We start from the raw sequence: 16,553 nt of genomic DNA on the forward strand, positions 1-16,553 counted from the left end.
GCACACACGTGGATTTGTTTGATTAGTCAGCTAGATCGCTCGATTATATTTTTGTTTTTAGCTTTATCATTCTTCCGCGAACGCACTAGAAATTCCAGTGTCATATTTTAATTTTGAATACCTACATAAGCTCGCGATATCTGATACGAGAATCAGTTTGTGAGAGTATTGTGGTTTGTTTCGTTGGGTATTCAATCAGTCGTTTTTTCGTTCTCAACTCGTTTAGTTGATCGCGTCAGTGCTGTGAATAAAAGTTTATACTGTTTTACAATAACGTTTTAATATTTTCTACTTATTTTCAAATTATGTGAGTAGCTTTTGTTTTGATTATTTTTTATCAGTGCTCTATAAATAAATGTATGAAACTTTTCATTAGGGTTATTTTGTACAAAATACAATATTTCAATAGGATACCTAGGTATCTATTTAAAAAGTTCCATTAATATACGTATTATTAGTATTTTAAAGCTGTAAGTACAGACTTATTACTATTCATTAAATATAATGTAAGTTAATAACCAGTAAATAAAGAATGGTCGTGCAATGGGTCGGTGGACATTATTGAATTTTATTGATGCGTAGATTTTGTTCAAATCGATTTAAAAGGATGCCTAATGGACATTTAATTACAGGAAGGTGTGCGTAGTTATAATTTATGTAAAATTGGTGCATGTGACTTTAATAATTATTCAAATTCTGGTGAATTTTGTAGTGTCATTTCATTATTGTTTCGAACTGTCATTAACTTCAGTTCCAATATGATTCCAATAAGAAACTTCATAGACAAAAAATCTTCCATACAGCACAACAATAATAAGAATATGGTTTATCAGCTGTTTTAAGCCAAAAGGTTAATGTTACTAGTGTGTCAAAATAATGTACAATTCTTGTACAGTCATGATTAATAAATGATACTTGAAATAATTAACAATACAATAATATATTGTTCATTATTAAATATTTTTATGTTTACCACTTTTACACATTTATAAAATACTAAGTCCGATTTAGTTTACGACATTATCATTATTGAACAGTAGGTAAATAAAATTAATAACAGCAAAATAATAAATAGAGATTCTTGTATTATAATCAATCACCCACCGTCGGAGGAATGTATCTTGCTGGGATTATCGAATTGTTGAATTGCCTATCATAATCAAGGTAATAACAATTCGATAATCTAGGCAACGTCTTATCAGATAGCTACCAAATAATATTAGCAAAAAAACACATCAATTCAATTTGTTTCTTATTCATTACAGCGTATAAACACAAAACAAAATGGCAACTAATGGACAAAATGCCGCAGCCGCTGAAGTTCCCGCACCGACCTCGCCTTACTATATGGCATCCGTTGACCACGTCATGAAATTTCCAGTCATAGAAGCTGCCTATAATCAAGGAGCAGGAATCTACGAAAAAGTCAAAGGTTAGATTGCTATTTGAAAATAGAAATAATATTTTTTTAAATTCTTTTTGGCTGACGAATTCGCTTGTCAAGTTGATACACCCCTGTTACAGGCGGGCTTCTCCCGGTGTAAAATAATCATTTAGTAGCTATAAGTCGAAACGTAACCCTGACCTCTAGAAACGGCTTCATAAAACATCTAATCTGATTCCTTGCTCAACCACGTATTTTTTATTCATAATGATACACCCCTGTTACAGGCGGGCTTCTCCCGGTGTAAAATAATCATTTAGTAGCTCAAGTCGAAACGTAACCCTGACCTCTAGAAACGGCTTCGTAAAACATCTAATCTGATTCCTTGCTCAACCACGTAAGTATTTTTTATTTATAAGTAAGGGCCTTCGTCCGGTGTGTGAAAATGACATATTGGGCGGAGGTGTAATTAAGATAAATTTAATTTAATTTAAAAAGTAAAAATGATGATGGATGAAAGAGATAATTTTAAGACTAAATATAAGGATTTAAAAATAATAAATTTTGCCGCGCTTGTCGGCAACGTCCAAATTTCGACGCGCCTGCGCCAGGGTGGTCCTCGTGATTCGCCGAATCAAAGATCACGCGATAAAATTTGGCCAATCACGAGAGTCCTTTTTGCTGGAATGGCGTGGGTACGCGAAGTTTGAAAAAGAAAAAAAGTAATTAGTAAGCGTCCCCTTTCCGATAGGATAGGACCTGCGAAACTTATTGTTAAAACAAAATATGTAAACGTTTAAAGAAAATGTAAAATATAAGAAGACCACGTTACGAGCACGAAAGACCGTGTTTTATTTACACTCCTACCGTTTGAATTTTCTTTTTTTGTGAATCCGGGGTTCGATGGACTCCTGAGCTAGCCGCTGGAACCCCGGGGATCTCAATAAGTAAAGGCCTTCGTCCGGTGTGTGAAAATCGCATATTGGGCGGAGGTGTAATTAAGATAAATTTAATTTAAAAAGTATAAATGATGATGGATGAAAGCGATAATTTTAAGACTAAATATAAGTATTCAAATATAATAAATTTTGCCGGCAACGTTGAAGTCTTCGCGCGCCTGCGCCGAGGTGGTCCTCGTGATTCGTCAAATCGTAAGGATCACGCGATAAAATTTGGCCAATCACGAGAGTCCTTTTTGCTGAATGGCGTGGGTACGCGAAGTTTAAAAAAATAAATAAATTAGTAAGCGTCCCCTTTCCGACATATACGGACCTGCGTAACTAATTGTAAAAACCTAAACATGTAAAGAAAGTGTAAAATATAAGGAATACCAAGTTACACGAGACAGACGTGGTTTTATTTAATTCCACCCTCAAATATATCGTACTTTTTTTTTTGTGAATCCGGGGTTCGATGGACACCTGAGCTAGCCGCTGGAACCCCGGGGATCTCAAAGTCCTTTAACTGAAATGTTGTTGAAATAAATTGAACAAGAAATCGATAGGAATATTCCCACGTATCAATTTAAATTGAACCAATAGTTGTAAACAAGACGGCATTAAGTGTGTTATTTTTTTGAAATATTGTGCTTCTCTGTAATTTCTGATATTTTAAGTGACAAACTAAAGAAAATGTTGCTGAAAAAGAATAAAATAATCATTTATAAACCAAAACACTTAATATATTATTATACTAATATTATTTATTATATAACTTATACACTAAATTATTATTTTTAATTTTATAATTTTCTCATACAACGTATAATGTATTTCAGGTTCCAACTCTATGTTCAATTGGGCGTTGTCAACGGCGGAAGCAACAGTACAGCGCGCCCTCATAACTGCGGCACCGCTGGTTGTAAAACTAGAAGGCCCCATTCAAACCGTAGACCAGACCTTGATGAAGGGAATTCAGACCCTCGAAGTCAATGTTCCCATGGTGACACAAGAACCCCAACAAATATATGAAAATGCCAAAGCCGCAGTATCCGTTGCTGTTCAACCCGCAATTAATAAGGTAAATAGAAGATTATAGTATATAAATAAGATTCTTCGTCACTCGCTCTCACACTATTGTAAAATCATTCAGACTTTTTGGCATATCAAAGAAGCTGCAGTAGTTGTATTATTCTTACATTTCAAACATTAGCCAAAACGAATGACATTATACCATAATAACTTTCAAATTTTACTGATTTTGGTTTATCATCATTAGCGATAGTGCCCATAGAACGCGTCGAGCGGGCGAAGTCGACGTATGAAGCGTTTATTCATAACCATAATCACACGTCTCTTGCCGCGTATTACCCTTCACCTATGTAATAAGCGGCCCAAGCAGCACAAAATAATTATTATTACAGCGTCTCTCATAACAAAGCAATAAAAATATTATATTATTTCGGGGCATGTAATTAATATTTACGACGACATTATTCAACCAGCGAAATATAGGACACGGAATAAAATTAAACAAAGACTTCTCTGTTATTAAATAATTGCTTCTCGCCCGTCGATCGACGACGCCTCGAGCAGCGTGATTTTGGTAGCCGTGTTCAATGAATGGACTTCTTTGTATTTTCATTAAATCGTATCGCCGAGAAGCGAAAAACGGTGACTCATGCGGCAGGCGGGGCACAAGGCATCGTCAAGTCCAGTGTGCGCTGGCGTATTTGATTACGTTGTATTTTCGATGATTTACGCGCCACTTGTAGAAATTTTGCGTGAGCGCCACACTCGCTGCGTCAATGGGATTTATGCCTTAGGGTGAGTCGTAGCTTCCTCAAATAACTCTCTTCACCCGTCTCTATCCAAAGTGGTTGCTAACCAATTTCGTACCATACACATAAGTCTAGCTCCGTCTGGCGAGTGAAATTTTGGCCTATCTTTTCTTCTGCATACTATTGTATTGTTTGACACTACTCTTTTCCGCCGCCAGTTCATTCTCATTCGTATAGTGCACATTACCTAGTCAGCAGTCTCCCAATCTTGCGTGGTTGAATTACTCTCGAATCTATAAAACTCAGTATTGTAACTTTTTGATTAATATTTTTTAATTATTGTTGCCACCATTGATTTGGCCACTCATTTTGGGGTTTACCTTGTTTTATTTATAAGACAGTTTTTACTGATAATTTCGCCGGTGAAATATTGTCGAATGAAAATCTCCCAGTAATGGTTAATTATAAAAAGACAAAAGTGTGTTACTTTTTTGTATTTGATAATTTATAATCGAAAGCAGGTCTTCAATGGTATTATTTTTTGAACATAATGCGACACGTTAACTAATCTTGTTTTTGATACGCTGTATTCATTTTCAATTTATGTATACACGCATATCACTTGTAATATCATTCGATTTTTTTACTGTTATCAGTGACAGTTCTCGATCTGGCATGTTTTTCGTTTCCTATTTTATCAAAAGATAATTTTGTTATTACAAATATTTGACATTAGCTGATAAACCTGACCCATGTTGCTAAGAGTGCTATCACTAGTAAACTTGAAATGTATCTACTCATTTCGATATCCTGTTAATGACATGTTGATAGACCAACGGAAAAATTCCTATTTTTTGGTGCATTGACTCTTCATATCAGTGGAACATAATTATTGGCCCTTCTAAATAATTTCAGATGCTATAACCTATTTATACGTAGTATTGCATTTTCGAAATGACTGTTTATTACATTGAAAAATATAATACAGAATCTTCATTGTAAATCAAAAAATCATCTTGATCAAAACGGTGTTCGTAGAATCTAAATAGCTTCCAATGATGGCGGTTATAAAGATAGTTAACAGTCACTTTTATTTGAATATATTTTTTTGTATAACTACCAATACTAATTCAAACACACTAAAAACGTGACGGAAACAGCATCAATGGGTCTATCATAACATCAAATTATACCGCTATCGAGGGTAGTTTATCACACTTATGTATTGAGTATTATACTTAATTGTGACAATGAGTAGCAGTCTAAACTGTCTATCTCGCTCTAAAAGTTAACAAAACAGCACTTTTTGACAGTTCAGACGGTTAACTTATTGTAACAATTAACCGCCTCAATACATAAATATGATAAACTACCCTCGACGGGCCGCCGATAGCAGCCTTGTGTATAGAATAGGTGCGCAGCATTGTAATACTGAAAGTTAATATGTACAATTTATTCTAGTTCCAATATTATGTCAATTCGTAACATAGCTCCAAAAAATATCTAAATTAGAGAGCTCAGTAGGCATGATAGTATGTAGGATAATTAAATCGAAATAAAACTTTAATATTACCTAGATACATAAAACTATCTACTATTTGTTGCCTGATTTGAATACTAAAATATTAATTTCGCTTTCAGGTGTGTGCTGCTAAGTCTAATGTTGAAAACAAGGCATCATCGTTGAAAGAACTCTCTTGGAATAAAGCGAATGAAGTGCTAGCATCGCAATATGGACAGATGGCAGTGACGGGAGTGGACTCAACGACTGCTCTGGCAGAAAGGCTTCTCGACTACTACTTCCCCGCCACCGAAGAAGATGAGAACTACGGAGATGGTAAGTTAAATACTCCTACAACAAACAGTAATTATTTATTTTGTTTTAGTTTTGAGTCATTAAATTCAAGTAGTGAATATTTTTGTGTTTAAATATACATGTGCGTTGTTTGGACTGATTAAAAAAATGTACGCCCTCGGGAAGTCTAAATAATATTTAAAATAGATAACATTATGCAGTATGCAATGCCCTTTTGCCCTCAAAATTGTGATTCAATTCAATCGTTGAACATGAATATTTTATTGTCTTGCTGGTATCGATGAACTCAGTATGACATAGACAATTAATTATTTGTTTCTTCCATTCATCTGTTAAGGATTTAATAAATATTAAACTTGTACTATATATAATAATATAACTGTAGGAACATTAATACTTTTACTATTGATTGAAATAATTTCCATTATATTATTTGTTATTTATTCTAGCTCCCATTTCAGCGAGTGACGATCCCGTCCTTCACACCGTCCAGACGGTTGGCAGACTCTCCAACAAGGCCGCCCGCAGGGTCTACAGAAACGTGTCTTCGCAAATCAAATCCATCAAACCCCAAGACGTGAAGGAGTATGTGGCTTCCCTCATCGCCGTACTTCAGCTCACCCAGTACTTGCAGCAGATCAACCAAAAGGTTCAGGGCGTCACGAGCGGACTCCAAAATGCGCCGACGACGAGCAGCGACAATTCCAAGCCGACTGACGCCACTAACGCCGAAAAGAAATCATAATCCGAATCACCCCGCTTTTAGTTATTAAAATGAAGACTGCATTAATCTTAAAAATATTTTTACGTATAGTATAATAATCATTTTTCATCTTATAAAAACTTTTTAACAAAATTATGTTTGTTTAACGGGTTTTAAACAATTTTAACAAGACCTTAAATCTACTCCGTGGAAGTGTTGATCATTCTTTGTTATATCGTTGTGATATAATATATTATATTATGAGTCTTTGAAGTCATTTTATTTCTATAAATATATTTTCAATTAAACATATTATTTTGCTTTTATCAAAGATTCTATAGCCGAGCGGATAGTTTTACAGTTTTTATTAATATTATATTTTTATAATCTCTTTTTACTACAGAATAATGATATTATGTTAAAAATATTCTGTAGCTGTGGGTCTATTCTATACTTATCGAACACTAAATTGATAAATAGTATCAAACTTAGGGTAGGTTTGTATCAAAATATTAGCACTTATTGTAACAATTACACGAAGCCGGTTTTTATTGTTGCAATAAGTGCGATATTTTAACAGCAGCAAGATAGGTGCTGTTAAAATATAGCACTTATTGCAACAATAAAAACCGGCTTCGTGTAATTGTTACAATAAGTGCTAATATTTTGATACAAACCTACCCTAAGTTTGATAATATTTTTCACTTTATCACTTTAGCGGTCGATAAGCATAGAATAGACCCACTGTTTTTTTTTAAAACCATGTAGGTACAACTACTTATACAGAATCGTTAAATTGATACAAAATAATTATTATCCATGCACATAAAATAATGGAAAATTATTTCTTTATACTGTCGATAAATTGCATTTATGTATATTAAACTTATTTTGTTCAAAAGCGATATTATTTTGTTACTTACAATAAAAATAAATATATTGTAATACATATTACGTTGTATAGATATTATCCAAAATATTAAATAATTGGACCAATTTATTGAAATCATATATTATATAGAGATTTAACATAATATACACAATAATACCAATAAAAGAGTTAAACAAAATAACAGTGAGTAGCCGTGTAAAATGAATATCCCCTGTATATAAAAAAATCTACCCCTGGATACCCCAAAGAGTACCCAAAACAGTGACTCAATTAACTCTTGGATTTCTATGCTTATTTGCTCTCTCAGGTAAGAAGGGAAGAAAATTTAACTGATTTATTAAGATGTATCCATTAAACCAAAGAGTGATCACATTACTGACGGCAGAATGATGACTATGTCTCCCGTCATTCATCTGGCAGTTCAATCCTTGTCAACCCATATGGTCATGGCCCCCACAAACGGGGGGGGGGCTGACAGTGCTCCAGCCTAGGGGACCGGTGTGGCGGCTTCACTAGTTGTGAGATAAACACACACCAGAAATTTGTTATATTACAAACTACTACACTACTACACTACTAAACTACTACACTACTTCGACAAAATTAACATTAAAAAAATGTAGTTGTGCAATACAATTATTTGATGTGATATAATGATTGATATATAAGTAACTACACGATAATTCACGTGTATTATTTTATATTACAATTATTTGTAGTGTTTCCAGAATAATAAAAATTGTTATTTATCCAATATTCGAATGCTACTTGGCTACCACGAGAGAGGGCCGCGACCAGTGGTTCATAATATGATACCGACTGATAATATGATATATGAATACCGACAAATCAATAATTCAAGGGGTTTTATTTAAAAATATAGAAAATCGCTTAAATACACGGGGTACCATTTGGGGAACACTACTATAGAACATCACATTGCCCTTAACCTTGGCAATAAGTAGGGGGGCTCGCCAAACATCCTGGCCTAGGGCCCCGCTTCAGGAAGTGGGGGCGATACATATGGTCAACTGCTCTTGAAGAGCCGAAGAAATGCGTAAGGCATCATTTAAGCATTTAACCAAAGGCCCACACTTGGTGAAACTCATAAATCAAGCAGTCTCCTTGGCATTGTTAAAAGAGGAGACAATAATTGTAATGTCCATAATTGTTTGGTCCCACTCTTTGAGGATAGAAAGCTTATCTGGGATAGGCATATTCCTAATGTTACAGTCCTACAAACTGATCTAAAGAATGGTCAAAAATGGAACTAGAAACTACCATATGGACACCCTTTTTGAAAACGTCATTTTCTAGTCTTGATTGGGTAATTTTCGACTATGGCTCCCCCATCCATTCTTTAGATAAGTTTGTAGGTCTGTAAGATTATAATCACTGATTTGGCTTTTGATTATTGTTGCAAGGGAAGTTTTTTGAAGCTCTTTGAGCAAGAAAAAATATGGAAAAGCAAAGAGAAACAACTTTTCCTACACTGCTACCGTTTTTTTACAAAACGTAGTCACGCAGGTGGAAAGTGGACTATATCAAATTATGCGTATTAATATTTTACAACTCGAGTGATTCTTTGCCTTCTGGTTACTGCATCCTAAGTAGGTATCGTAAAATTTTAAGTGAATGTTATTTTTTTACTTATTTAAGTATATAAAATTGTCCCAATTTTATTTAAGTATAAAAAATCAATTAAACTGGTTTAAATATTAGAGACATCTGTGTGAGGTATGCTTATATTATATTCCCCTCCAATTAACAGTCGTTGCTTAACAGAAATTTAGTTGCAAAAACTATATATTTTAACAATTCACTGACATTTTGATAGATGGTAAATCTTTCGATAAGACATGTATTTTGGTTTGCACAGATCATCAGTGCAAGTTGTTAATTTTATCATGTACCATGGTAACAACCGATGGTTCATTTTAAACTAGTTGTATGTCATTGTTATTTGTTTTATTTGACTTTCGTCTTTTATTTTTAGCATTAAAGTATTATTAAGGTAGAGTATTCAAGTCTTCGTCCGACCCATGAACAGTCATGGCTTCTTTTATAACAGTGTATTATTTCGTTATAAGCCGAGTAACCGATGATAAATGATTTAAGTAGGTTTCTTCATGTATCTTTAAATAATTATGCTAATCCTTTGGCGCGAATTTTAACTCGCTTATTAAAATTTATGCGTGAATACTATTTTCCCTTTAGAAGCCAATCTTTACAACATACATGGCGTGATTTGTGTTTTTTTCTTAAACAGGAATGTAGATCCAGAACCACTAGTGCGTCGTCGTCCGTTAAGATGTTGGTTGCTGGAGTTGCTGTTGAGAACACTGATAATCATTGCATGTGTTATTAAATAGGGTGATGAAAAGAATAAAATATATCTACCTGGGTAGGTACCTACCTATATAAAAACCAATAATAATTATTATAAAAGACATTTTTTTGTTAGTTAACATTTTTGTAGTCAAAATAATTTAGAGTTTCTAATGTATGAACCGAAAACCCTCCATTCACAATATTTACATCCTTGTAAGAACCTGAAATTCAATTTATTGATTTTTATTGTTAGGTAGAATATTATTATAATATTTATATGACAACCATTGAATCCTTGATTTTTGTTTGTCGGTATTTTAAAAACAATTTAAGTAGGTAATAATATGTAAAATAGAGAGGGCAATATTCTATACAGGGCTCGAAATGGACCCCGGAGCACCGGTTCCGGTTCGTAAAATCCCCAAAATTATCGCTCCGTCTCGTGGATATATTAATTTGACCGTCTCAGCTAGATTTTCCATATAATGTAAAAATCTAACACACTTATTTTTATAAAATACACATGCAATTAGATAACTATGTTAATATTTTCGTGAAATAAATATAACGCTCCGGTTCGTAAAATATTCCATTTCGAGCGCTGAATCTATCAGTGATTCTTATACAATTTTATATTTATAATAAAATCTGAGTGCTTCAGTATCCATAATAATAAAATGAGGTAGTAAATAATCAACATGGCAATACTTTTCTGGCTGATTACTAATATCACAACAGTGCACTCTTTTTATTTTCGCTTCTAAATAATTTATATTAAAAATTATTAATTGTTTTATTAAAAATTAGTTTTTCATTTAACACTACTTTTTGTATCCAAACCTTAACTTAATCATTATACACGTATTAAATAATCTCAAAATTTCACTTTGATAAAAAAATATCGACGCAATGTCAAAATATTAATTATTTAAATGTTGATTCGACATACATTTCGTTGAATGATTCTTCCTTTTTAATTTTATCTTATATCATGAATAATGAAAACGGCGTGGCGAGTCGAATGAGATAAACACAGATCACAAATTTGCTCTATTAGTAAAAAAAAGTCGCCTGCAGGTTATGTTACTACAATAATGTTAATATTTTAAATTATGCGATTGTGCAATACAATTTTTAATTGTGTGTCGATACTCGACTACTTTAGAATTCTATTGGATGCATAATATGGATGCATCAAAAATATAAAAAATCGCTAATAAATACTCATTAATTTTACTGCGTACACGATTTCGATAACGCTACTGTAGAGCGTCACACTGCCTTTACCCTTAGAGATATGTAGGGGGCCCGCCAAAGATCCTAGCCTGGGGGCCCACTTCAGGATGTGGGGTCATGAAAGTAGTACAACGATATTGTTTTTTTCATTATTGTGACCAGAATTTGGTCCAGTCACGGTTCACCGTGAGATATTGCATCAGAAATAGGAAATAGATGGACGTATAGATAGTAAGATCACATTTATGTCTCAATAAAACATTTTAAAAATACATATAAAACAAAAATAATAAAACAGGTGGTTAAGTAAATATCGTATAATTTATATAAAATTCTGATGGGTGCTCGTAAGTATCAAGTCGAACCTCTCAAATATCTGATAATACTGACAGCGTTATTATCTGATATTTGATACCTGTTATAGGTACTATAAGTAAAAATATCACTCGAACGTGAAAATGGGATGAAACTTGAGAAGATTAAAGTTTGACTGTTGACTGAATTGCAGTGATGTGATAATAGTACCCGCCGGCGGTATTTCGAATGAAGGCGAAGTCAAAGAAATTCAAGTTATGTTAAGTTTTGACTGAGAGGTGTTTGGTTGTCGGTGGGTGTTTTTGCAGATGTGTAGGATTCGGGATTGTCAGATGACTTAAACTTATGGAAATGCTGTGTTTACTGTTTACATTGTGTCATCAATGGTGATGGCACAGGATAAAACGTGCCACAAGTTACTAATGTATTGAAGTTGATAATTTAAAAGTAATGTTTATTTCTTAGTGCCGTTTCATAATAATTATTACCAAGTGTTGTGTGTAACGGTATTTGGTTAGGTTTTTGACATTCCGTGTAAAGGTGACGTTGGTGAAATAGTTTTATCGTGCACAATGTGGTATTTGAATAGTTTCATTAGTTTTTAACTCAATATAATTTGTTTAAACAGTGGGATATTTCAAACGGGGTGTATAAAAACATCCTTGGAGGACCCAATATAAATGCGGAATCTTCAAGAATCTGTTAGCTAAAATAATGTAAGTGCAATTTTCTTCCTTCTGTTTATATTATATTAACAAAGAATTCTATAAGCATAATATATAAATTTGTTGATATAATTTAAAAATAAATATTACTTACTTAAAAATAATAGGCAAACTTTTTATGGTCATGCTTTTGTACCTGCTTTTTTTAAATAATTTCTCAGAATTGCCAAGTTTTTAATAAAAACATGTCGAATGATTACTTCGTACATTATCACACATGCCTACACAAAAATACATTAATATAATATTACATTAAAATATTATGTGTGAGTCGAAACAAGTTCTTCAGTTTTGAGTTGGGGTCGTTGGGGATGCTGTTTTCTGACAACCTATTGAGCTAGGTTCAGTCCAGATAACACATTAACAAGGCCCATGAACCGAGGCTTCAAGCCGGATTCGATTTATCGGTTTATGACGGTCAGGTCATAAAACGCATGAAATACAAAGCGTGCCGATTTCGTCAAATATTACCAATACTTAATGAATGCGCGTTCCGTTGGTGTGACAAACTTATATTATTATTGAAAATACCTATGTATTCTTTAACATATTTCTTCACACTCGAGATTTAAATCTTCTTACAGCCTCACCCAGGAGGTTACTCACTTCCCATTCATTTTGTGTTCTCCGATTCACCCTTAGTCAAAAGAGCAATACCGCTAACATTGAAACTGCAACTATGTAGGTACTTGCCTACTCCGAATTAACGTACCTAATATTATAATATAATATGTATTTTATTTTTTTAAAAGCCTATTAAAAAAGTTTCTAAGTACCATTTTATTCAAATGTGAGCACCGTTATTATATTATTATTCACAATTTAAAAAAATCTTTACATGACATGCAATTTGGACTTCAGATGCAAGCGGATACACTTCCATTTTTGTCAAAAATGAGTTTCTGACAGAATAATAATAATTTAGCTATATACCCAACTACTACAATATGACTTTTAGTTAGGTCGTTCGACTATTAAGTAAGTATGTCCTCGTCCTGGGCAATTACACAAAATAATAGGAGTTATCAAAAGGTTGTCATACGAAAAGAGAGATTGAATATTCTCATTTGGACTTTCTTACTCCAGTGCACGTCATTAACAATCAGGGCCACGGAAGGTTCTTCACAGGACGCTCCCCTCATCATACCGTCTTTCTTTCTTTCGACCATGTCCGATCCTAATAGGATCATATGGGCCTCCACTGAGTGGAGGTTTGTATTAACAGATTTATTATATTTATGGATGTCAGCCACTTGCTCAACCTATTAGGCCCATACTTCATAATAAAAATAATTCAAAACATTACTTATTAAAATAGAATTTCATAAAACACAGACGCTGCGTCTGATAATCGCGTATGCTTTTGAGACACAAAATTCCCTGATGTTGCAAAAATTGCGCTCATTTTGTGTCGACGTTGGCTAATTGTGTTTAATGCTCCGATCAGCCTGTCCACTTTTTTCATATAGAAAATCGTTTTTCAATTAATATTTGATAATAAAGAAATCCCGAATCCCGAGAAAAGATTCTGATTCGGGATGGAAAATCTCGAGAATTCCCGTCGGGAAATTCCCGAAACCCAACTCTAGTCACACTCATGTATATATCGAAGTAGACATTATCCATTGTGCTACAGAAAGAGCTGAGAAAACGTTCAAGATTTACCCGCGACCGATGAAATAGAATACAATATTGATAGAATAGAGGTACAACGATAAAATTGTCCAAATTAAGCTTGAAATACTATACAACTATAGAAGTAGTAAAAGTCTAATACGCAGTCGCAGGCAGTGACGAAATAAATGCATTTAGAGACAAAAGGATTCAAATCTTAATAATACGTCAATGGATGTGCTGGAATTAAAAGCACGCAGCGTAAAAACGTAAGGTTGGTAAAACAATAATGCAAAAAAGTGAAAGACTATAATAATAAAATACTTTTTGTTACGGCTCGTTGGAAGAAAATTCTTGCAAAATTGCCGTTTCTTGATATGCAAGAAGTGTTTTCCGTTCAAAACAACAATGGTTTATTTTGCTTTGCGGCTTTCGCGGTGCAGAATTCACTACACCGGAAAACCGAGAGAAACATCTCATCTCAAAATTATTTTTAATTCTTACAGTTTTATTTTGTTTAATTGTCAACCAGTTAAGTGAGCGGGTATAGGAGCATAGACAAACTAAATTATACTAGAAATCATTCTTTCGCATGGCAGCGTAACTGATATAGAAATAGAAAAAGACATAGAAAGTTTGATGGAAACAAATAAACTCCAATACAAAATCACATCAGGATAAGACTATCCTTGATCTTTGCTAAGTCGAGGTGATCCATTCGAGTCAGGATATTTGTTGGCAAGCTACATGGAGATGCAGGCCTCAATAATATGACATCGTTTGGATTTATCCGTAAATTATACCTACACATGATACCGATTTAATTGTCACTAATCCATCATAAACATACTTCCTTAGTGCAATGTCCCGTGAGCTCGTCTTCCGGATTCCGCTAGGATTTGCAAATGTTTTCAGAAAAATACAAGTTAAGGTTTTCATCTGAATTATTGATATGGTAATTAAGCGTTTTGAAGGTTTAGTTTAGTTAAATATTCGTGCGATAATTATTATTGAATTACGTACTTTGATATAATTAAAAAAACTATTACATTACAAATTATAATTTATACACACGGTTTGTTTGTAACCAAACCAGTAAACCAGACGGGATGTGTAAATGTTTTTTACCACCGTCGATTTTTATGTGGCATATTATCAGCCATTGGCCAGGTAAGAGTTCCTCAAGATTTAATAAATTATAAAATATTTAAAGAGTGTCTCCAATCAAAAGGGTGGATGTAAGCTGTTAAGATCCGCCATAAATAGTGCACACTAAACTTTGTCAGTCATGCATATTTGTTTTCATTGAAATAAGATTACAATTTACAGATGGTGTTGGCTAGTTTTTAAAATTCAATTAAACCCTGCGAAAACCAAGCTATAATAGATAATAACAAAAAAATACCCGTTTATCTATAAAATATTTAAAATTATGCAATTAAATAATACATACATACCTTTGGATATTTTATAGATAGCATAATATTTTGTATCTATTATAGTTTGGTTTAGGCAGGGCTTAATGAATTTAAAAAATGAACCAATAACATGTCGTCGTGGTAAATGCAATAGGTCGTATGTCAAAGATACCAAACTTTTCAGGAGAGACAAAAAACTATCCCATCTTAACCCCAATGCACCGATTTTTTTCACAAATTTATTTACTTAGTAGAATTTGTTCCCTGTTAAGACTGTTATCATCATTTTGATGTAAGATGAATAATAAGAAAGTTAGGTTGACATACAACTATTTGATCGTCAATGTTGGCCACTTTTGTTGACATAAGTCCAATTTTTATGCAAACATACCTAAATTGAAAACACTAAAATTAGGTATTTATAATGAAACAAAATATAATATTATATTAATATAGACATATTATTATACACTTGTACATAAACGTTTAAAAAGTAAGCTTGAACTAATGAAAAAGTTTTTTTTATTATAAATCTCTGTTTAATTAGGCACTTGTATAAAAACGATTTCAATGTTTAAAAGAAAAGATTAAAAGTTAATATTCAAAATAACACACAATAATTTTTAAAAAGATTTATTTAAAAATATCATAGTTTAATTATGTATTTGCATAAAACAGAGCAGGTAAATACCTACTTAAAAGAAAAAAGAACAGTTTTAAAAGAATACTTTTTTTTAGAAAAGTAATTTTTTTATTTAAACAGTAGGTAGTATTATTTTGTTTTCTTCCAAAAATTTGTGAATAGCAAGCTGCGTTGTTCATCACTGATTGTATCGCACTTAAAGGCTATTTTTGGCCCACCCTTTTGAGCATGTCACTATGCCCACCACAACGTGGACCTATGGTCATAGAATCTTTTTTAGACGTCTGTCTATACTTGCTGCCCTTGCCGGACTCTTCATGCTTCTCAAAACCCGCATAAGACTTGCCTAGCAATCGCAGTTGAGCTGATTGAGTTGAGTTGAGCAGTTGAGATGTATCTATAGTCTAAGCAGTTGAGAGTTTTTTTTGCCTCTTCCACTCTTTACAATTATTGCTTTGCCCTTTTCGTTTTCTTTGATTGACTTGCTCAGTAGGTTCGTCACCATGGGTGTCAGACTGCATAGCAAACTCCTCTAAGTCTTCTGATGAGCTTGATTGATTTGATTCAGGTTGATACAGAGCTTCAGAGTCACTACTGATATCAGATAGTAAATGTTCAGGGCCACTTAGATGTTCAGTCATCGTCATATCACAATCTATATTTTATCTCAGGGCTGATTGTGTTGATACAATGTTCTCTGCTATCTTTATGTCCGAAGGTTGCCTCAGCAATGATTCTGCTTGTTCTAAAATTGGAG

At 33.3% G+C, this 16,553-nt stretch overlaps 2 protein-coding genes across 3 annotated transcripts in view; both read left to right on the forward strand.

Moving 5' to 3' along the window:
* Lsd-2 (Lipid storage droplet-2) lies at positions 1–7,684 on the forward strand. Of its 2 annotated transcripts, XM_085945098.1 has the most exons (6): positions 1–307; positions 1,266–1,432; positions 3,162–3,403; positions 5,745–5,940; positions 6,369–7,059; positions 7,362–7,684. In XM_085945098.1, the coding sequence occupies exons 2-5, from the start codon at positions 1,285–1,287 to the stop codon at positions 6,662–6,664; spliced, it is 882 nt and encodes a 293-aa protein (XP_085801224.1). In that variant the 5' UTR covers positions 1–307; positions 1,266–1,284; the 3' UTR covers positions 6,665–7,059; positions 7,362–7,684. The 2 variants fall into 2 exon arrangements, with proteins under 2 accessions (XP_085801224.1, XP_085801225.1); XM_085945099.1 differs by lacking the exon at positions 7,362–7,684 and having other exon boundaries at positions 168–307; positions 6,381–6,800.
* Positions 7,685–11,653: 3,969 nt separating this feature from the next.
* Positions 11,654–16,553, forward strand: part of Cad87A (cadherin 87A) — a 131,660-nt gene continuing 126,760 nt past the window's right edge. The window contains exon 1 of the mRNA XM_085945392.1: positions 11,654–12,112. The gene's annotated coding sequence lies outside the window, so the exon portion shown is untranslated. The remainder of the gene's footprint in view (positions 12,113–16,553) is intronic.

Source organism: Rhyacophila brunnea, unplaced genomic scaffold (genome assembly GCF_057557595.1).
Source record: "Rhyacophila brunnea isolate RB1 unplaced genomic scaffold, BYU_Rbru_1.0 scaffold_18, whole genome shotgun sequence".
In the NCBI taxonomy this organism is placed as follows: domain Eukaryota; kingdom Metazoa; phylum Arthropoda; class Insecta; order Trichoptera; family Rhyacophilidae; genus Rhyacophila; species Rhyacophila brunnea.